The sequence below is a fragment of the Anabas testudineus genome, chromosome 18 (assembly GCF_900324465.2).
Source record: "Anabas testudineus chromosome 18, fAnaTes1.2, whole genome shotgun sequence".
NCBI lineage: Eukaryota > Metazoa > Chordata > Actinopteri > Anabantiformes > Anabantidae > Anabas > Anabas testudineus.
This window is the reverse complement of record NC_046627.1, coordinates 16,597,848-16,620,728: the sequence shown is the minus strand read 5'-3', so window position 1 is coordinate 16,620,728 and position 22,881 is coordinate 16,597,848. Positions and strand designations below refer to the sequence as shown.

Genomic DNA, 22,881 nt, shown 5'->3' with positions numbered 1-22,881 from the left:
TCAATGCCCTCTATGCTTTAATACTGGCTTTACGCATTTTACCAGCATGAGTCACTGCTCTCAGGGGCTGTTCAGCTCTGATCAAATGTAGTTCATCAACTTAATTTCACCTTGCATCCAACAGCCTTAGAAGTTACTTTTACTTAAGCCTAGAGGGTAAACTCCCTGCCTACTGCGCGCTTACAGGAAATGCTTCATATAGAACATCCAATAGCTGCTAAATCCAGTGAAATAACTAGGAGGCTTTAGACATGTTCATATAAACAAATAATTCAACAACTTGCCCTCTCTCAGCTGTCATTAAAATGAATAGAGGCGGCATGCTGGGATGCACTTTCATGCAGAGAACTGCACCCGGCCTACAGTAAGACGAGAGTTGTCCACGGTGGGAGGAAAATGACAAAGACATAAGCTGCAGCAGCCAAGGCGAGAACATTTAAAGCAAAGAGTAAGCATGCATCTCTCTGGTGATTACTCAACATCTGATGCTGCACCAGTACACAGATGTAGGCTGGCTTAAATCCATTGCCACAGGGCCAAGGGAAAGACAAAAGCAACAGTCTGGCGGGGATAGATTTTTATGTACTGCTGAAATTGAAATCAGAGCATCGTTTGAGAAATGTCTCGGAGGCTTTGAATAAAATTAAGGGTTTATAATTTTTTCCAACTCTGTTTAAAGTCAGTTTTTGCTGCCCCAATTCAAGCTTTTATCAAAAAGGAGTTTTTAAAAAATACTAGCTTAACTGTCTCTTAAAATAGCATCCTGTTACATACTGCAGATGGACAAAGTCATTAATTTATCCCACTACTTTGGAACAACAGACCTGATTTAAGTACTTTTGTTTGAGCCAAACACTCAAGTCTTACCAGGGATGTTTAAAAACGAAAAGCTGCCTTCTTCAGGTATACCGTCTAAAAAGATGTCTACCACTCATTTTAGGTAAATCATTAGGCTATGTAATTTATACAATTAAACTGAGTTTCAGAAGTTGACATTTTAAATACTGTAGAACATTGTGTTTCATCCATTGAAGGGAAACAGAAGAGTTTCAGTGCAGGACATGGAAATACAGCTACTTATATAAAGTTTATTACTTTAAATTGGTTTTTAATTATTACTAACTACAGACTACAGTCATGTCAGGTGATTATACTGCCTTTTTTAAACCACAGCTGCTTGTTAATTGAATTAATTGGTGGCAGCATGATGTGGCTGTTTGTGCTCTGTTTGGATCTGTTCAGGTTGACCACATTTTGGATGTGGTCTAATTACCTTCTAGTCCATCTGGATCTCCTTTATTAGAGGTGTACACACGTTCTCAGGTTAAGGTAGCTTTCCTACAGGTCTATTTCAGGTCTTTTTTCTTTCCCCCCCCTCTAAAAAGAGGACTCTACACATTCTTGGTGGTTACATTTCCTTACCATACATGTGTTATCATGTATGATTAGTCACCCAAAAAAAACAAACAAAAAAACTGTTTCGTGACCAAATCAAAAATGGAAAAAAAACTGACAAACGCTCATATTCATCCATTTTCACTTTAGTGAAAATTAGTGGCATGTTGTGCCAAAAAGTGATTGTCCACCAAGAACTGATTCCTGCCAACAGGAACACACACAGCCTGTTAAAAGAGTTATCTCCCAGTTTATCTGCGACTACAGCTGTTGATTTCGGTATCAAACCATCATAAAATGCAAACACTGTACAATAACATATCCATGTAGTAACAGCGATGGCGCGTTCTTTGATGGTTTGAGAGAATTTTAACTAAATATTAAACAAAAGGAAGCTGTTATGTAAAATGCTTTAAAGCAGTCCTCGGTGGTAACTGATGCATTTAACCCTGCATATCATGAAGTCATGACTCAGGTTGTTCAAGAATTTCTATTTTCTATTCTATTTAATACTTAATGATTAAAATAAAATCAGACATGTAGGAAATGTGTGGTCACATTGTGCAGTGTGAAATTTACTGTAAAGTGCAAATTCTAGATCTCCATCTGATCTAAACTATTAATGCACATTTTCAGTACTTCATCCAAGAATAGTCCAAAATATCCGTTTCAATTTGTAATTGTCAAATCTTACATCATCCTTCCATCATTGGTCCAAAATTTTGAGACATTACGAGTTCCAAAAAACTGAAAATATATCGTCACCATCAGATTCAAAACCAATTTATGATGGTATTCAGCCTACTTTTTTAATTTATAAAACCAAAACTTTAAATATTTACAGACCTTTGAGTCTAAAACATTAAAACACAGAGAGCAAGTTTACAAGGTCAAGCTGTCTGATGTGACCAATGTGTGTCTTTTCTGCATTTAATTAAATAATTTAAAGGCTTAAAGGTGGCACATTACTTATTTTTATTTGTGGTTTATACTAAACCTAAAACAGACCTGTTATCTAGTTCTAGTTTAAAGATTTGAATCACAGAGAAAGTCAAAATGATCCCACAAAAACAATTATGTTTGACAAAACAATCTGTATTTCTACTGGGCACATGTATATTTGCCTTGAGTCTTTTCACTTAAAAACAATTTCAAACAACTTGTTCCTTGCTTTTAAAAATCACAGCAGATCGTGCCAAACGCTGATTTTAAACGAAGATCACTTGTCAATTCAACTTAACCCATTTCACACATTATCAAATGCATTTCTTGTGGATGGATGGCTACACAAGGACATTTATTCCACACGAGACTAAACACTTGGCATACCGCAATGATAAAAATTGTCAAAAGTCTACACTCTGCAAACACAAAATGAGGCACCCACAAACAACATGCTTGGCTTGTGGTCTACCTCTTGCTGCCATTTGTTACCAGTGACAAAATACTAAAGCTTATTTGGGCTGCAGCACCACCAATTAAACTACCACAACAACCAACATGAGCACCTCTAACAGATGGTTAAGAGAAAGGTAAAAGAAAATCCAAATACCGTTTTTGGCAGAAACAATTTCTCAAACTTGAAGGACCTGACATTTTTAGAAGACCGCGTGTCTGTGTTTTATCAGCTATGCAAGCAGACTTGTGAATACTCGAGCTATACACACGCAGTGAAATTTTAAATATTAATAAAACATTAATATTTTATACCCAGATGTGGTTGCGTGTACATCTTTCGTGTTAATTTAATTAAGGATTTAGTCTGTGACTCTAAAGAGCAAGACCTTGGTGTCTCAAAATAAAAATATAATCTATAATTCAAGCTCAGGCCTCTCAGTTCAACAGCACTTCACAATAAGAGCTCTCTGCCCTTCAGCCTCTGCTCAGTGAACTAAGGCCGTTGATGTTTCACCACAACATGGATATCCAAACAGATGGGTATATACACACCCTTAAAAAAGAAAATGCCCAAGAGGCTTATGTGGCTGATCAGACTGACTTACAAGCAGCAGAAAAGGAAGGTCTGGGTGACCTTGACCGAAAACAGCAGTAAGAATCCAGCAGCCTCAGCCATTATCCACCTGTCAGACAGGCCATGTCAGTGTGCACCTCTGCCGAGTGCATTCCTCCCATTAAAACAAAATCACTTTACCTGCCCATCTATAAGAAAAGTATTGGTGCAATTAAATGTAAGCAGGATAGGTTCACAATTTTTTTATTCAGTAGTTTGCATACTTACTGTAATCTGTCATCCTGTCCATATCAAATTTTAAGAGAACCCACCTTTACACATTTTAATGTAATGCCCTCCAGTACAACACCATCCACTATGATGTCAATAATAAGCAGAATTAGCACCTTTCTGACAGTTTCAACAAAATTCATGGCAGAGCTGCTATATTGGATTGCATTAAATTGTACAGGTGCACCTATTATAGTGGCCAGTGTATGCATTCTGGGTTAAAATTGGGACCTGACTTTTGTTTTAACACACTTAGTTGAGCCTAATCCTTTATCCTAAATACCCTCCTTATAGCCCAAACTTTTTATTTCAGTTTCACCCAGGGTCTTTTTTTGGAAACGACATTTGCTAATGGTCCTAGATATAAAGCAGTATATTTATATATAGCATTTAAATCTCCCTTTAAGTTGCTGCTTGGCAGGTTTTATAATTGCTCTATGCCAAGACAGCTTGATAGTTGCCATAGTAAGAGGAAGAGAATGACTGTCTCTCTTTATCCAGGGTAATGAATGCCATTATTATGCTAGGGAGAAGGAATACAGAGTTTAGCCCACAACTATTAACTCCCCATAACAAAAACAAATTAGTTACCTGTTATTTTGTCTCGGACTAGCTTACAGGACTCAATTTCTCCGATGCTGCCAAACAAACTCTTCAGCTCCTCTTGGGTCATGTTCTGAGGCAGATAGTTGACTATCAAGTTAGTTTTACTGTCCTCTATGCTCCCTGACTCTACAGGTGAGGAGCAGTTGTTTGAGATTGTTGAAGGACCGTTGCTTGTGTTGTTGCAAGTTGGCCCGTTGGACAGCTGTGTTTCCATGGCAGCAATTACCTGCTAAAGAGACAGAAAGAAAAAAAGAAAATGAGGTTAAGACCAGACGCAAAACAAACAAACATCAAATATAAACCGGTTAAAAAAGGACGCTCTTCACACGTTGAAACGTTGCTTCGTGAAATAACACCTGGAGTTTTTTTAGATGAACAAAATTAAAATCTCTTAACCTCAACTCAAAACATCAAAGGGCAACTAAATTGCAGGAAATTTACAAGAAAACCATCTAAATATTGTGTTTTGTTTAGTCATATAGTGAAACATTGCATAAAGTTACATTATAGGTCATCACATTAAAATGTAGAAGCTGTAAAAGTAATATATTTAAATGACAAAAAGCATAGAACTGTCCAATCCTAACACAAATAAAAAAATAAACCAAACGAAGCTGAATCTAGGAAGAATTCCCTCAGCTACGCATGACTGCTGCATCTGTTTCTGGGTTGACAGAAGAGACTACAGAGGAATGTGATGGTCTATTAACCTGCCTGAAGTCTGTTGAAGTTGGCATGTTTAAACATCTCAAGGTTAAATGTGGAGACCAAAGGGAAACATTTCATTCAGCAAAATATACTACAAATGCAGATTCTACAGCATCACCATACAATCGGCAACCACCGACCGGTACGCTAGCATCGGACAACACGCCGTAATTGACGTGATCACTTAAGGCAACCACCAACAGGTTCATGTATGAAGAGTCATCCTTTAATAACAGATTCACCAGGTGCAGAAAGCAGGTCAGTGTCATCACAACTATGCATATTATCTTACGCAATTGTGATTAATCTGTGCAAAAAGCCATTTTTTTAAGGATTTAAGATTAAACATAGTGTAGCTGACATTTAGACCATACCAATACAGTCAAGCATTAACTTAGGGACTTTTACACAATAAACATACCCAAATTTAATGTCTAATTAACTTTAATTCAATGTCGACATGATTGAGAGCTAACGTCATTGGTATGGCCTGAGCACTGAGACAAAGAGCAGGCCTTATGGCCAAATAATTTCAAGTAAAAAATAAAAAGTGCCACAGACCCCAGTCCAAGGCTCAGATGCCCACGAACCACTTCTAAGCAGAGAAGCCACATCGCACAGTCTGACTGCCATGTTAGTTTGGAGTTGCCGTCTGAAAATGTGGACACAAAAAGTACTTCATGTTAGATCAACAAGAACAAAAGCAACAGTCAGAGGTGATCACATGTCACTGTTGGGGGAAGGGAGGGGGGAAGACTATATTCTTTGAACTAGCTGTCCATGCAGATTGGCTTAAACCACAGTGAAGCAAAAAGCAATGTTTCACTTAGTCACAATTCATCTTCAGTAAGGAGCAAACAGCAGAACCAAGAAGTGCAGTGTTCAGTCAAGAGAGAAACCTGGCCGGAACAACAGACACAAAAAGCATGAGCAATGACAATTGGCAAAATGGATGGAGGGCTGAAATTGGAAAGCACAAAAATCAATCATCCCGTCTCCTCAGACCACTCACACCCAGCAACAGCGGTGAACTTACACTGACAAATCCTGCATTTGCTAAAACCACCAAGTCAGTCTTTAGCATTTCAGTGCCTTTAGTGCTAAACATCCACAATTAAGTGATTAAATACAAATATACTACTGAAAGGAGCCACTGACCTAAGTGAGGCGACACAGCTCACCATTAAACTGTGTTTGACAAGAATAACAAAAGGCCTATAATGCAAAAAGACAATCTGTTCAACCATCATCACCACAAGAAAACAGCTGGGGCACTTCAGACACATTTGACGTTTCAACAGAATGTACATAATTTATCAGATGTCTGGTCATTTACCACTCCAGGTGATATGCAGATTTCAAAATGCTCAGTGTTTCCTGCATGGTTTTGTGTTTCTGCTAATATCTGAAGTATTTTGTACACTTAGTTACTGATCAAAGCCCTCTTAGCCAACTTCATGGGGGAAACCCTGTGTATCTACATTTAATGTTGTGCTAGACCTAGTAAAATTAGCTGCATCTGCATCCAGACGAGCTCCATATTCAGCTTGTCAGGCAAAACATGACTGGAATTATACATATTAAATAAATTATTTCTTCAGATTGTTGCCCAAGACTTTCATTTTTCTGTACTGTGCAAATGAACATGTTTAAACTGTAAAGTACTTCAGATGATTTTCAGGTGGAAATGTTAAAAACCAAACGCACACATTAAATTTCAGCAAGAGAGTGAGCATTTGGTGCCCCATTGATCAATTTGTTTCACCTTGTTGGTTGCATCTAGTGAAAATGTCAACTTGCCACAACTCAGATGCAAATTGATTTTCTCCACTCAAGTGCTGAAAACCGTGTCACTGTTAGATATAACCCAATAAATCTGATCAATATCATGGTGGTGAGGATCTCAAACCAGTCATGTCAAGTAACATTTTTAGCGTTTCAGCATACTCAGCCAAAGAGACGGATGACAATTGATTTAAATCATCATTTCAAAGACTTAAAAGTTTGTTTTGTTTAAGATTTCCTGCCGTGTGGAATATACCATTGTGTGCCCTGAAACGTTTAAACGAAGACACTAAAACAAGCATTACCCCTTATTTTTTCCTGTTACTTGAATCAATGCCAAAGTTCGGGTGTCACCAACATATGTACTGTATGTGAACTAAAATGGCAGAAAACAACTCAGACTAAACATCTGCACAAACACACTGTCATTAATTGGTTAGAACATAATATAAGCTTATGCGTTTTGAAAACTGGTGGTGAAGTGACTAAGGTCCACACCACAAAGCTTACTTAGAGTTATTCATCTAGATATTTTATTACTCGAGCTAGTGTTGATATGCCAGTAAAATTAATGTGCTTTTTTTTTTGCCAAAGCTCAAATGCACTAATCAACATGACATGCTGCCAATAGCTTTGTTAATTATTTTACACTCTCCAAATTGCCCAAACGTTATAAAGAAAATGACAAAAATAAGACATGGGCCGAAATATGTTATGGAAATTTAAATATTTGGTTCCAGACATTACTGACGCAGAAGAATCCCACACTCTGTTCCTCCTTATTTGAAGTACTACATTAAAAAGGAGGAGAGAAGAAAAAAAAAAAAAAATAATAATAATAATCACGTCATTAGAACAAAACACTGCAAATTGGTGCAATATATCTTCACATCTTCACTTGTTTAAGTTAAAACTTGTACAATCAGTGTGACAGACTCCTACCATTACTTCGGTTGAGTCAGGCATGTTGTTGAAACCAGTGCAATAACGACAACTGTAGAACGTCCTGTGAAACACCCTTCAGTACGAGCAGATATGCTGCAGTTCACATACGTCACCTTAGCTTGCCTCTGCAAAATGACCGAGGACTGGGACATAACTGAATTAGCTACTTGTGTTTCATATTTCACTGTTTTTGACATTAAAACTACTGAAGAATTATCACAGCAAGGATTAAAATTAAAAATCAGGAAGCAGGAGAGTGTCACTGCAACTATCAGAACAATTCATACTCATTTCATATCATTTCTGGTTTAGGAAAAATATCCTACTTTCCACTCTTAATCTTCAAAATAAATAACTGCTCAAATATATGCAGTCACTGGTATGTCCCTAAACCAAGGTCACAATCCTCCAACTACATAACCCAAGCAAAAATAGAAACTAATCATACAGTAAATGTTGTTGAACCACATGACCAATTACCACAAAATACATTAGTAGAAACATCTCAACAATAACAAAGGGATCTTAGAAACCTGTTGTGTTGTGTTGTTCATATTTGGGAAAGCACTAAAGTTATTGAGACAATTAAACATATCAAGCATTAAAATCTTGTCTACACATTTAGTAATGGCCAATTCTCCTGCAGTGTGATCAATCATACAGTTTCCTACTGACACAAATTGTGTAGCTATCGTTTCCAACTGCAAACAAATGACCTTAGCCAGGTGTACCACATGTGAGGTTCATCCTGCTAAATCAAACAAGACTAAACTGCATTAATCTTTAAGACCATGCCAGGAATCAGCATCTTATAACAGTGGTTTGAGCCGTCTCATCATTTTACCTGCATTGTGGATGCTTTTCAGATGCAGCAAAGACATGGTCAAAGCAGTAAATGAGTTACAACAGCTGTAGACTAAAAGCAATAAATGCCTCCACACTTAAACCTCCAACTTTTACTGTGCCATTACCCCCACAGTACGACAATCCACACCAGGAGAGGCTACAAATTTGCTGACAGATTTATATCCATTTTGTTTATAGGTTTTTTTTTTTGTTTGTTTTTTTGTTTGTTTTTTTGTTTGCCAGAAAATTCAATGGATACAATGGATTTTACCACCACTTATGATTTTGGTTATGTCTCCGACTATGGAAAAACAACTTTGGTAACAAATCAGCCAGGTTGGCAAGTTATTCTTCAATTAAAACATCCCTTATAACATGTAACAAACCATTTTAAGACAAACTGAAATCATGAAAGTTATCTAGATATGTCTGAAGACGTTGGACCAGACATTAAATAGACTTTAACCTTTTAGCGACATAGTGAAAAGTTATAATATGGTATCACAACTAAGGGAGGAAAAATCTAAATGTAAAGAATTCAGTTGCAGTTCTGTACTACATCTGACATGAGATTGTAGTCCTGGTATGTTAGTTTAGGCCAATAATATTACCCATCCAAAAAAATCAAATCAAAATCAGTTTGGCTCTTAGCCTTCAGCTTCAATAATTTAAAACCATACTAATTACAACAACTAGTCAACATCAAATACAGAGAAAATTCCAGCTGCACAAGGATGGGGGTTTAAACTTCACAAGGGCAACCCTCCTGCTGCACTTTCCATCTGTCATTTATCTTAAAAATGAAACCAGTTGGTGACTTGGGGGGGGGGGACAAATGTACAAGAGGTGCTGCTTTCACATGTCGACTCTTGGTGTTTTAATAACATGACAGAAATGATACAAGGACAGTAAAAAAAAAATAAAAACTATGTGATACTCAGCCAAAAATGTTCATTTGCCAAAATTGCAATTCTAAGCAGTTATCCACTCCACAAGCAGCCTCCCCCACGTGCACAGTCAGAGAGAAAGCAGGCCACAGGAGAACATACTGTTGTTGAAGAAAATGGCTTACTTCAATCTCCATTTCATATGTTTCACCTTTTATTCCAACTACAAAGCACAAATATTGGCTATTATCCCATTTGCGATTGTGCCACAAGGCATAAATATTTCATTAGATAAACATTTGGAAGAGGAAGCTTGGCAACACGCCTCTCCCCAACAATTTCAGTCAAGGCTTTCACTGTGTGCAGCCAGCACCCTCCTCTTGGTGCAGACCGTCTTGTTCTCCTAGAGGCCTTGCCTCAGTTTTCATCAGAAACCAGCCCCAGATAAAGACCAGCTTTTTAAAACCAACTTAAAATTCCCTATTCACCTTCACTGTGACCCCACTGTGCAGATTGGCTTTTAGTGTGTTTAGTTATTAGTACTCTCAGGTTTCTAAAGACTTTTCACAAGGGGGAGAGAAAAGTCTCTGCATGCTGCGTTTTAAAATGAAGACAATACAGTATTCCTATTAAATACAGACTTTACACACAAACGAAGAGTTTATACTGCATCTATGACAACATGCAAAAGGGAGTATTTGGAAACGAAAGATGTTACCTTAGATGCAAGTGGTCCACTCAAGTCATTCAAAAAAATGTAATGTGCAATCCTTCACCCTCTGAAGCTGGTAGCTCTGTTTTAACAAATCACTAACTGTGCCAATTAATTAAAAAAGTGACTGAGTGGGCGTTTAGAAGAAACACAGCTGATCGAACTGACAGCATCAAGTCGGATGATACAGAATCCATCAACCTGACATTTCAAACCTGTATCCTCCTCTGATTAATTTAGTCTATTTTTGTACTTGAATACTTATTAGGCAAAAACATCTATTTGAAGGCACCGGTTTCTCTAAAGTGAGTGATTTTCTTTAGTTTTTCTGGTATTTTATATAACTGTATACTAAATATCTTTAACATTGGGACTAATATTGAGACAAAGTAAATTATAAAGAAGTCATCGGAGTGAGATCTTGGAATTTGTCATTTTCCCCTTTTTAAAGATTTATAAAACTATTTTAACACAAAAAGCACCATCTACAAATCTGCCTGCACATGATTGGTTCAATCCCACCCTTTCTGGCAAAGATTACTTCAGGGATTATAGAGACAAATGTACTCTAGGTACCGTCTTTTCTTAAACACCAAGCTGGTGAAAGGAATCTAAATAAAAAGTTCAGATTTTGTACCGACTATGGAACAAGCACCAACTCAGTCATCTGACCAACTATAAACCTCCTTTAACTTAAACCTGAAGCCAACAGCGTGTACTCATGTGACACTCCGCACTTAAAGTGAGGAGGCACGAAACTCTGCTACTAGCTCCTCAGAGGATTAAATTGACCAAGTATGCGTGACAAGCTGCAGAGTGAAGAACTCCAGAGTGCCCACCACTGACATGCACGGCCTGTCCTTGAAAACTAAAAGCCCACAAGTAACGGTTCAAAATATCCCAGCTGAAAACACAGATGTGACTAGTCTACCCACACACGCTGAAGTGTAGAAAAGCTACATAAAACACTGTACAGACGTTCAGACTAGTTTTACCTTGAGAAAAATAAAGGTCTAATGTGGGCTGTTAAATTCTTAGAATAGTTTTATTAAGAAAGATACACAGCAGCACATGTAATTTACATTGTCACAAACCAGCAGGACACATCTCATATCTAACATTTCTTCGCAGTCCACACCCCAAAAATATTTCCCAGCATTGTCACTCTGCTTCCAATAGTAAGCCTTCGCTGTAGATTCACATTTATTAATTAATATTAGCAATACTGTCTCAATATAAATGTATACTTAAAGTGTGTCCTGAAGGTGCCAGGCTACAGTGGGCAGAGTCACGAGCAGGGTAGTTCTGCAGCAGCTCCCACATGCCAGCCAGAGCATGTCAGAATAATACAGCGAGTGATGCAATTGTGAGTTCTGCCTGAAATAAAATTCAAATAGTTCGTATTGCACAAGAGACTGCAACACATGTTCATCAATATTGACTTATTCTGAAATTTTCACCAGAGGCAGTTTTGATGCTTTCTGGCTCGACAATGTTACAGAACCAATGTAAAAAATATGAGTAATTGAGAATGAATGCCCTTAATGCTGTATCTGTTCCATTGAAATGGTTTATTTCATTAAGAAAATCCATTAAGATTATATTAATTGTTAATATGCGAAGCCTCAGTTACAGTATGAATAAAACTTAACCGACTGATTAGTATTTAACACCAAGTAATCCATGCAAATATACTGATTTAGATAATTTACTGATAATTAAACCGTAACACTTACTTTATCAGTAATTTTCGGATACTGGAACAGACATTATTGTCTGCCATTATATAAAGAGATGCATGGGACATAAAATAGAGACTTGTGTAAAGCTGGGTTAATAGTGAAAGCGGATACTGTGCTCCAGAGACACTAAAATAACTGAAGCGACAAAAAAAAGAAAGTGATGTAGATTAGTTTAGCATTGACATGTTGCTTCATTGTCAGCTATTTTACAATTTAACAGGAGACATACCCTCAAAAGTGACTGATTCAAATTAGCAGTCAAGGACCAAACAATGAAATTAGGTTTAGACGTTACAATAAAGTTACTTACCATAGGAGGTCAAATCCAATAATTACACATCGTTTACAACTCTAGGCATATTTACACTTCCCCTACTTACTACTGCAGCCAAACATTAAACTACACAAAACACTCATCACACCTATGTAAAGATCACAAGATACTGTGATCTATTAAAGCTGCTGTGATGCAGTGACATGGTTCAAGGTCACTGCAATGTTGGCCTCCAGTGATGACCCACACATGTAGAGGGAGGGCCACCCTGTGGCCAACAGAAAATAAAGACCCAATGAAAACAGTCCTGTGCGCCACCCATAGAGCCCAGATTAAATCAGCTGCAGAGAGGAGAAAGGGGGATGGGGTGGACATTTAAGAAGGACAAAGGGGGTAAAATTGGCTTGTTGCTAAAGCCACTACATACTAGCCACTGTATACTAACCCAGTTGTGACAGCGACACACATTGCTGCACAGAGCACAGTGATGTGGCCTTTGCAAGTTCACTCACTGTCCTGCATTTTACTCACTCTGTCAGCAGCCTTTATTTAGAAAGGCAAACGTGGGAGCTCAATAATACATAAAGACAACTGCTCTTATCTTGTGTCCCTCTCAGGAGCACAGTCTGCAGAATCTCTGGAAGTTGCATGAACACAAAAAAAAAATTGCTTAAAAGCAGCAGATATACATAGAAACAGAGACACTAGCATCTCCTACTGAACCTATGCTGAAGCTCGTGTGACTAGATGTGTAATCATACTTAATCTATGTGGGATCTTTTATTATCCAGGAAAGTAAAGTAAACCAACACGTCTTAAAGGAATACCAGGGATGCACCATCAAAAATTCAACACACCCTTAAACCTCTGTAAGCTAACCCATTTCCTTTTGCCCTTATCACTGGGTTGTACCCCAACACCCACAGGACCACAAGATGTCCTGTTTTGGCAACCCCTGGGCAAATTAACTGCTTGGGGGCTTAGCTGCTTGCTCAACGATATGCAATCTTTCCGTGACCTACCAACTGACTATTAGTCACTGCAGACTGCCAACTACAGCTCAGATGTCTGTGGCTTGAACACATTCAACCTGTTCAAAATTCAAAGCCACATACAGTACTACAATCAACCACGGGAAAAAGAAGATCTATACCACAGTTGACCGCCTAAGCCGCATTAGTCAAACGCATCCTTTACCCTTTACCAGATTGCCAACCGTGACACGCCCATTGGTACAAGTACCCTCATTAGGCCTCCTCGCGATAACAGGTTAAGGTTAAGACGCTTTTAATAACCACACATGGTTAAGTACAATTTCATGTACTGTACATAAACCGAAAACTTCAAATGCATTGTGGGTACACAGTGGGCATTCTTTTTTTTTTTTTTTTTTAATCTGTAAAATACACCAACAAAAAAAAAACTTAACTTATATAAAATGCATGAAAGGTTTTAATAAAATCCACAGTCATGTTAATAAAGGGCACTGTAGGTTTAGGTGGACTACAGACTGAACTGGTCTGGTTTAATTAGTTAACCTGTGACACCTGTGCTCCTGCGGGTGAAACTCTGCTCATGCAAGAATTAAAAAAAAAAAAAAAAAAATCACTACAAAATTAGAAAGAAACCTTCCTCGACCGTGTTTGCGTGTAGAAAATGTAAATTTAAACGAGCACAAATCGAGCTATTTTATGCCGCATGTAACGTGTACGAAACTAAGTGCGGGACTGTTTCCTCCACCCACACGCACACACAGGAGCAGTGTTGCTTGTTAGCTAGCACCGAGGTTTTGTCCTGCTCTTGATATTACAGCAACCATTAATTCATCTAGCATAAAACTAAATAAAACGGCGAAACATCAAGTCCATTTAAAAAAACACCCAAATTTCCAATGGAGTTCTTCAGCTACCGCTCGCTCGCTGCGCCAGCTCTTGTTTGGCCTTTGCTAGCTACCGTAACTCCTGAAATGCGTTTGCACTGCGTCTATTTTAGCCACAAACGATGCCGTCTTTTCATCATTTTCAGCTAAACCTCTGCGGTGTCTTACCTTGAGGTGTTGAATCGGCGTCGCGGATATTTATTGATGTTTATTCTGCAGACATCAAACTTTGGTGTCGGGCTCTACGCGGCGGAACAGAGGGCGGCGGCGGGAACGCGGTCACAAATCAGACCCTCAGCCAATCAGCGAAGAGCCTGGCTCCATCCCGGAAGTACACTATTAACTAATTGATTTGCTGCAGGTGTACTTTGAGATTCTCCGGGGACCGCTACGACTGGCTTCGCCCTATCACGTGATCCACTGCCTTGCATGTCGTAGCGGTCTTTGGAGAGTCTCGCGTCTTTTCAAGCCGACTGTCAACGCAGTGATAAAACATATACAAAAACTAAAATGCTTAAGTAGTGATCCTTAAAGGATAGCGTCACCAGGGTCCCTTGAGTTTTTAAGGGGGGGGAAGCAGCAAAATTAGAGATAATTTAATTGGATCCACTGCGATTGCTGTATGAATTAAGGCTGCGAGTATTGGTGTTTCTAGTATACACATTTCAGCACAGGTACATAGGTCTACAGGGTATCTGAAATTAATAAGAATAAAAAGAAATTGAAAATACGAATAGGTGGCCTTTGGTATGAAAAGGTTGGTATTCAAATCCAGTGTGTCTTAAGTAGAAAGCTGCCACAAACTACATTAATATCTGCATTCAATTTCAAAAATAACAATTATTCCTGTGATAGCATAACTTACAAAATATCATCCAGCAACTCCAAGGGCAACACACAGTCTTCACTTAACTTGGATTGAATAGCACAGGTCCTTTTTTGAATTAGGAGAGAATACTCTACTCTGTGACAAATATAATATAGAAATTGAAGAATTGATCCATAAAATCCACTTTTTTTTTTTAAATCACATTGGTATTTCTCCGTATTTTTAGATTCATATCCTAAATAAAATTCAACTTTTGATATTGATGAGAAAGAGATAACAATTCAAAATGCGCCTATTTAGCTGATGTGGATTTCTGCATATTAAAAAAGCGCAATAAGCCCATTTTGTTTTCCAACATGCAAACGCTATTTTACTTCACATGCGTTAAAATAACCGACTACTCTGCGGATCCTGCGTTTCAGCAATCTACCAAGGCCTATATTTCTACACACTAGGACTATAACAGCGTCCGTCCACGTCTGCAACCTTGTGAGCTCTGAATTGAGCACATGTGAGGAGATCGTCTACTTATCCTATCCGTGTGAGTCTATGATATGCCAAGGCACCGCAATTCAGAGTTGAAAATCAGCCGTCAATGGAAACATGAATGCATCACGGTGACTTTGCTGTCGCGTTTCACATGCAATAAGATGAGACTACAGTGGATGCATGAACTGCGTTACTCACTGTCCTCAGCGAATTGACACAGGCTCAAATATCGACTTGAAATGTTTCAGGTGAATGAGCAAATGTGTAAAAATATCTTACCGTTTCTATAAATGAAAGTTATGGACGTCCTTAGGCAAACAATCTCAGAATGAAACACCTGGCCAATAGCTTGTGAAATGATGAATTCCGCTCTCTCTTTAGTTCAAACTTGGAAACATAAAAAGCCAACACAAACAAGAGAAAATGAGGAAATGAAATATTTATTAAATCAAAACACAGAAATGATTTCCTTTCAGCAAATGCATGGAACAAAAGCAAAAAAAGGAACAGAAGAAATAAAAGGAATCAAATCATTAAAAAAGCCGGCTTCTGCCTGTCTCGCTCTTTACAGGTGCGCCACACAAATACGCGACATCACTGAGTGAAAACCAATGCAAGGAGGAGGTTGTCTTTAAAAGGAAGATAGTCCTGCCGGCAAATATATAGGGCCGTATCACAGCGTGCCTATACCTCTCCGCTCTCTCCGTTTCATCCATTCAACCTACACATGAACACGCATTGGACGCGGAAGTATACCCAGAGTGGCTCCATCCACCTCATATGCACACGCAAGCTCTCCAATCGCTATTGGCTCTCGCGCGGTCCTCGTTTGGGCTCGACCGTCTTTCCAAAGCGCAAGGTGCCATTCGTCCGCGCCCCAGTCACTCAAAGCGATCAAGCATTTTTCCTAAATATGGCATTTGAAGTCAAACATCGCCTCGCCGAGACGTGCACATTGCAGCAGGCGGGAGGAACACCCTGGCTTGAGTATTTCGTGCACCCACCCCCCACCACCCTCTCTCTTCTTTCACAAATGTGTTTTACACCACAGCCACTGCCGTCGGGAAAAGGGACAAACGACCACGCGTCAAAGTCATTTTAGCTTTGTGTGTGTGTGTGTGTGTGTGTGTGTGAGCTGCTGCAGCAACCTTCACACCACCAGACAATGAAACAACTCACAAACACTGCTCCAACCGCACTCGTCGTTTTTTTTTTTTTTTTTGTGTGTGTGTTTTGTTTTTGCCACATCATGATGTCCCCCTCCTCCTCCTCCTCCTCCTCCTCGCTGCCTGCGCCATTTGCGCACTCTCATCTCTCATTTCATCACTTGTCAGAATAACTACATGTGGAAATCTGCGCCCGGTTCCGTGCGTCCTGCGCGGTTTCAGCACCGCGGACAGCGCAGCTCTCCGCTCCGGCAGCCGCGGAGCAGCCTGCGTGCTTCCCACTGTCTGCCTCACACCCTCACAGTCAATGGTCAGCCCTCGGTACTCGACCTACAGGCTAGCAACAAAGGTGGGCGGTAATTTGGGCTCCCCTGGCAGATTTAAACAATAGAAAACGCTTTCTCTAAGCGTTTCTCTCTTTTTCTTTTTTGCACTGGTGTTACAGCAGTGTGAGCACGGTGCACAGTGGAGAGGCACACTTTGCAGCAGGGGTGGCAGCAGCACTTATCCCATGCACATCTCTCAGAGGGTGGAGCAACAGTTAGGCTCGCTCGGATGTACGTGGAGGGGAGATTATTAGCCTACAGGTTATGGGTAAGCTGATTATATGCTATCAGTCCACGAGCTAAATGCAGAAAACTTTCTAATATACAACATAGAATATTAGTGAAAACATGTAGTCCAATAATCCTCATGTGCATAGTCACATGCGTGCTTTACTCATTACAATGAAATCACATAGCTGCATGGAAATCAGAAACACCTCCACCTGTGGACATCACACAGCAACCATCCTGCTCCTTAAACACAAACAGCATACAGTCATGAATGGTGCAACATTCATCCAGTGTTGCATTCGGTTTATATTTAAATGTGTCTACTGAAGTCTTAACTCATGTCCTGGTGGGGAAATAAGTAGAGTAAGTAAAGAAATTAAACTGAAAAGCCAACCTTTAGCATGAAAAAAGGATAAGTATCTGTGAATTTAAGGTATTATTATGTTCCATATTCTTCTTTAAGGCCTAATCTAAAATAGAAAGTGTGCTATAGAAATGTCTGAAGTGAGCCAGTTCACTTTCAGTGGCAGTGAACGGCTGCAACGATAGTCGGCAACTAACATACAATGTAAATTGACTGCAAACAACAAATAATCAATTATCCAGCCACCAAGATGGTGTCTATACTGTGCACAGCTTTCAAGCGACAGATTATAGAAAAAGAAGGAAGTGAAATATTCAATGAAGTATCACTGAATTTGATTAGGTTTTAGCCGCAGCCTGTAGTTCTTGAATACGCTATAGGTTTCTATGTTTGGGTTCCTTTAGTAAACAAAATGGATGTGGTCTGGTAATGAGTACAAAGAAAGGTTCTTCCAAAAAAAAAAAAAAAAAAAGCTTAATCACGAATCTCTGAAATTGACCCAACAGCTTGGGTCATGGCTAACAAATTTAAAAAGTTTTAAAAATCTAGATAATTCAAGGTGGGACTTGGTGTTTTCATTGTTCAGTCACATCTGAATGGCTTCTGCTGGTGCTCTTTGCTTCTAGTAAAACATGATGAAGTACATTTATTTCTTTGGCAGTAATGTACACTATTAGCATGACACTGTATGTATAAGGACGTGACGCGTGTGCTGCTGAACACTACAAGAGTTGTCCTGCTACTATCTGAGCTGTATTACTGGGGTACAGCCCCACTGAAAATCAGTTAACATAGTTTGATGTAGGTTCAATTTTCCAGCTCCAGCAGGCTAATTAAAATTTGCATTAAAAAAAAGTCCAATATTTTAAGGTAAAATAAAAAATAATAAAAAAATTCAATCTTCTAATTCTGGTATTTCCAGCTTTTACATCTTGATGACAGCACATGTTAAAGGCTTGCTGCTCTGGTTTCTGGCTTTCATGCCCACAAATATCAATTAGATCATTAGCATTTAGATAGCATATAAGAATTCTTAAAATGAAAGTGAACACGGACCTATTGGCCCTATTTTTAATGGTGATTTGTGAAAGTGTGTCTCAAAAGAATGTCAGAAAGACTTACTCGGTAGGTAGATTATATTTAAAAGATCAGAAACAAGGAAGGTCAGTGTATCAAGATGAATCAGGGGAATGTACAGACTGCAGTACTTCTGACTTGTTTCTATGAATAGAGTTGGACAGGAAAAATATGGAGGCAGCAAATTAACACCTAATAAAAAGGGGCTGCAAAGCTAATTTTTCACTTTGAGTACAGCTGACTTCCTTATTAACTTCTTACTTGCGTGAAGTTAAATATCCAGAGACATCATCGTCACAGACTGACAGTCAATATTTTTGGCTCTGGGGTTTGAACACATGCAAAAACTCTCTGAGCACCGGTGTATTAAATACTATTCTACCCAGGAGGTTGCCCTGCATGGCATCCAAGGCAACAATCATTAGAAACTCCTACCAGACTCCTGTAGCTTTGGTCCAGCACCATCTTCCTGTCAGAGCCTCACAGCATGCTCCTGGCCAGCTACACCATCCCATACCCAGGGAGCAGAAAACAACCACCTTGATTCCACCGTGGAGACAAAGAAAAACAACAATGTGGGAGATGCGGACATGTTTAACTATAGATAGTTAGGTTACTCCTCCGGGTGGAGGCATAAAACATTAATCGGGAGAAGAGCAAAACGTTTACAATTAGAATTCAACATGTGAACATGACACAAATGGTTAAAGTGAAAGGTTCAGGAAGTTCAAACACTGTTCACAGTGATGAACCAGCTAACAAACAACAGTTCACAGCCTTCTTCCTCTTCCTGCTACTCCCCTGTCTGGACAAAGTGTTCAACTAGCAGCTTTTAGCTCGTCCCACCAACAGCAGCCTTCAGTACATTTAACATTTGTTTGTTTGTTTGTTTAAACCATAGTTTCTTCTTCTCTCATGAACCAAACTTCCTGCTTTGGCCTGCACACTGATAGTGTGGTGGTTTCCTGGTTACACCGTGATTGGCTGTCTAAGGGGTGTGGCCTTAAAGGAATAGCTTTAAAAAAAAAACACACACACAAAACCTCTACACTTACTTTTTGGCATGTTTAAATAAAAAAGATGCTATTTTATAAGTATCAAAAAAATGTGAACTGCGTGGACATGTGATCTGCTGTGGACTAAAGGCTATAATACAGTACAGGGGATTTAGGTTAGAATAAGACAATATTCCACCTGGGAGCCATGGTCACGGCATGCTGCACAGTACTCACTGGCCATGGGCTAAGAGGTGTCAAACAGGCTCATCAGGGACTCATTCCTGTAAAGCAATATAACTCTAATGGAGAGAAAATGCTTGCATACAAACCCGACTGGGGATCAGAAAGCCATTTATACAGTACATCAGGGCCACAAATATGAACAAGTGTGGAACATGTACAGTACAGCCTCTCAGAGGGAGCGCAGGTCAATGCCACGGTCATTTACCTAATCCATCTTTCTAATGTGGAGGGCCAAGGTCTCGACCTGGTTGGGCGGTAGATATTGGAAATCCTTTTTAACTTGATCCAGGTGGATTATCAAGCACAGTAGGGGGCGCTCTCTTCTTTTCGTGGTCTGTAGCTAATCTAGGTTATAGTGAGTGGAGTACTAGATGAAACTCAGCAAGAGACAGAACAAAAAGTCATACATGTATTCAGCTGTGGAAAGGAAATTAGCTCAAATGCTGCACTTCAGAATTATTAGAGGCTTTTGCGCTGCGCATTTCATCTACAGGCCATGAAAAATATCACATTACACCTCAGATTAAACGTTTCCAACCAAAACATGAACGTCTTAGTCATTATATTTACTTGCAATGATGTGTTTTAATACTATGGCACTAAAACCTTTTCTTAACTGAGTAAAGTATAAATATTTATCCACAACTTCACATTATAATGTAAAAAGAACTTAATGAATCCAAATGGCAGCCCGCAGCGAACAAGTAAGTAAAAAATATAAACAACTCACTCGTAACTGGTGATAAAAATACATTTGTGTTTTATTTTATTTTGTTAAGGAAAGTTGATGTTTTCTTTCACAGGCAACCACAATGGTGAAAAAACAAGTGCAAGTCATAAAATATTTCCACTTCCATCTCTTCCTCTACTCATCAATCATTTCTATCCATGATCCAGTGGGTCCTACCCAGACGGCAGCTACCATGTCTGTAGGATGAAGCCAAGTGTCTTAACATTTAGCAGAGAGTCGAAATCACTTGGCAGTGTGCATCATAACATTTTGTAGGTTGGAAGGTAGCAGAAGGGGAGTGTGGGTGGTGTTTTCGTTCTAAGACAGCGATCCGTCCGAGGTACCAGGGTAAAGGCATCTTGTGTCAAAGGTCCTGGATCCTGGAGGAAAATATGGTGCCAACGTCAAGACGCAACTGGGCTTCAAACTGGCTCCAGAGGAATCTACGCCTCACTACTGTTGGGTGTGGTCCCACCTTCTGCTATTAAGGGTGGCTGACCTTGCTGCCCTCCCTGCATGCTTACTGGCAACCTTACAGTTGAGCATTTTAATCACACGAAGGTGTCCCCAATACAGTCAGTAGCAAAGAGACTAAGATGTCAATAGTGGTTCCCCTGAGACATTAACATTTGCTTTGCTGGAGCCTCTTGTATGACAAGGATCTCAGTGTTGCATGGAGGTGATTATTACTGCTCCCTGCTGGGACTGGACAACAATATGTTGAGATGAGCTCTTTCAAATGGTTTCAAAAAGAGAGTACTAGCAAAACAGCTGCAGAATATCTTGTTGAGTGTGTTTTTCCCCTTTCCTCCTTTAGAGCAAACACTGCTGTGGTCAGAACAAAAATCCAGTAGACCCAGAATTTTAAAGAAGACTGTACAGGTTACATGACCTGGCAAGTCTAGGGTGTTGTCAGTGGTTCTCTTAGCTTTATATAGCCCAACATCACATTTGAATCGAATAGACATGACGCTGTTCTAGAGTCCTGTTCCAATCCTGACCTTGATAAAGTTAATATACAGTATCTGTAAGGTGCTTGACAAGGAGCCATGGCTCAAACTAGTCCAGTGGTTTGACTCAGGAGTGGTGACTGTAAATACAGTAAATACCTGAGCTGAGACATGGTTTGAAGTAAAGTCATTTTTATTCACAGTAAACAGCACTTTTCATGCACAATGGAGAGGATGAATATTGACCAATAGAGTCGACTAAATGTATCATATCACAAAATGGTTCACAGCTTTTAAAGTCTTTCTGAAAATAATAACGAGGTGCAAATGTAAACACTGAAACAGTCTTCGCTTGGTGTATTTATTCCAGTTTCTTTTGCTAATGTAGGTGACTGGGGACAAACTTCTCTGACATGGAGAAGACCTGTCTATCCTCTCCACTACCAACACACCCAAACACAACAGATCTCAGACAGAAAACAAAGACATCCTCGTGCCCCAGATCTTCTCACGTGGCGGAGGCCTCTTGTCTCAGACTGAATCAGCTAGTGAGAGGTGAGAGGTGAGACTCGCAGGTGGGAACCTGCTACCTAGGAGGAAGAATGAGACAGACACATACTTCATGCCAATTTGGGTCAAACGGATCACCAACACGTCTGATCTGCTACCTCTTCACAGCCTTTATCAAACAGTCTCGGTCCCAATACTACATACTGCACCTTGTTAGACGCATGCTGTAATGTAGAAATGTACTGTATCTAATTCAGAAGACTCTGCTCCAGTATTTATTCTCTCCTTGACACGGCATCCCTCTGCTTCTGCCTTCTTGGATACAAAATGTTTAATTCAAAGTAACTTAGTAAATCTTTTGATACTTTACATGCAAGCAGTGAAGATGTAAAGCATAAAAAGAACAAACAGAAAGAACATCAAATCTCAAACCCCCAAGAACAAGATCCCTTAATGTCTTTGCTCCATTGATGCTAAGGTCTTGCTGTCATGTCACCTGCTTTTAACCAGAGGAAATAAAAGCCTTGGGAGGGGCTCAGTTCGCTACCCCCTTTTTAAATATTTCCCCAAGGTACTTGAGGTTGATGCTTGTGCATGATGTCACTGATTGTAGACCATCTCATATGAGTCGTGCTGGGAAGCTAGTGCTCCCACTGTGACTGTTAGGGCTGTGTAATGCAAGACTGGGTGATGTCATTGTAGGAGCACAGGGACAAAATAAAAAATGACTCTGACACCGTAGCACATGGTACAAATTTAGAGACAAATTTATATGGAATTTATGATGTGAAACAAATGGACGCTATTGAAAATCAATTAGTCTGTGCATTTATTGTTTGTCCTTGCCCTACATGACAATAAATGCCAAAAGCAGAATTTCTTCACAAGCAAATCAGTTTTTCTTTTTGTCATATATTGCATTTTCTTGAGCTCACATACAATAACAA

The 22,881-nt window shown here is 39.4% G+C and overlaps 1 protein-coding gene across 6 annotated transcripts in view; it reads right to left on the bottom strand.

Moving 5' to 3' along the window:
- Positions 1–19,401, bottom strand: part of elavl2 (ELAV like neuron-specific RNA binding protein 2) — a 30,164-nt gene extending 10,763 nt beyond the window's left edge. For 2 of the 6 annotated variants that reach the window (XM_026353002.1, XM_026353005.1), the window contains exons 1-3: positions 14,190–14,274; positions 5,513–5,603; positions 4,229–4,472 (exon numbers count right to left, since the gene is read on the bottom strand). In XM_026353002.1, the coding sequence (XP_026208787.1) occupies positions 4,229–4,472; positions 5,513–5,584 (316 nt within the window). In that variant the 5' untranslated portion in view covers positions 5,585–5,603; positions 14,190–14,274. Of the gene's footprint in view, positions 1–4,228; positions 4,473–5,512; positions 5,604–12,178; positions 12,262–14,189; positions 14,275–15,618; positions 15,952–18,938 lie in introns of those variants that run through there. The other 4 variants (XM_026353004.1, XM_026353003.1, XM_026353007.1 and 1 more) reach the window with 4 other exon arrangements.
- Between the last annotated feature and the right edge of the window lie 3,480 nt (positions 19,402–22,881).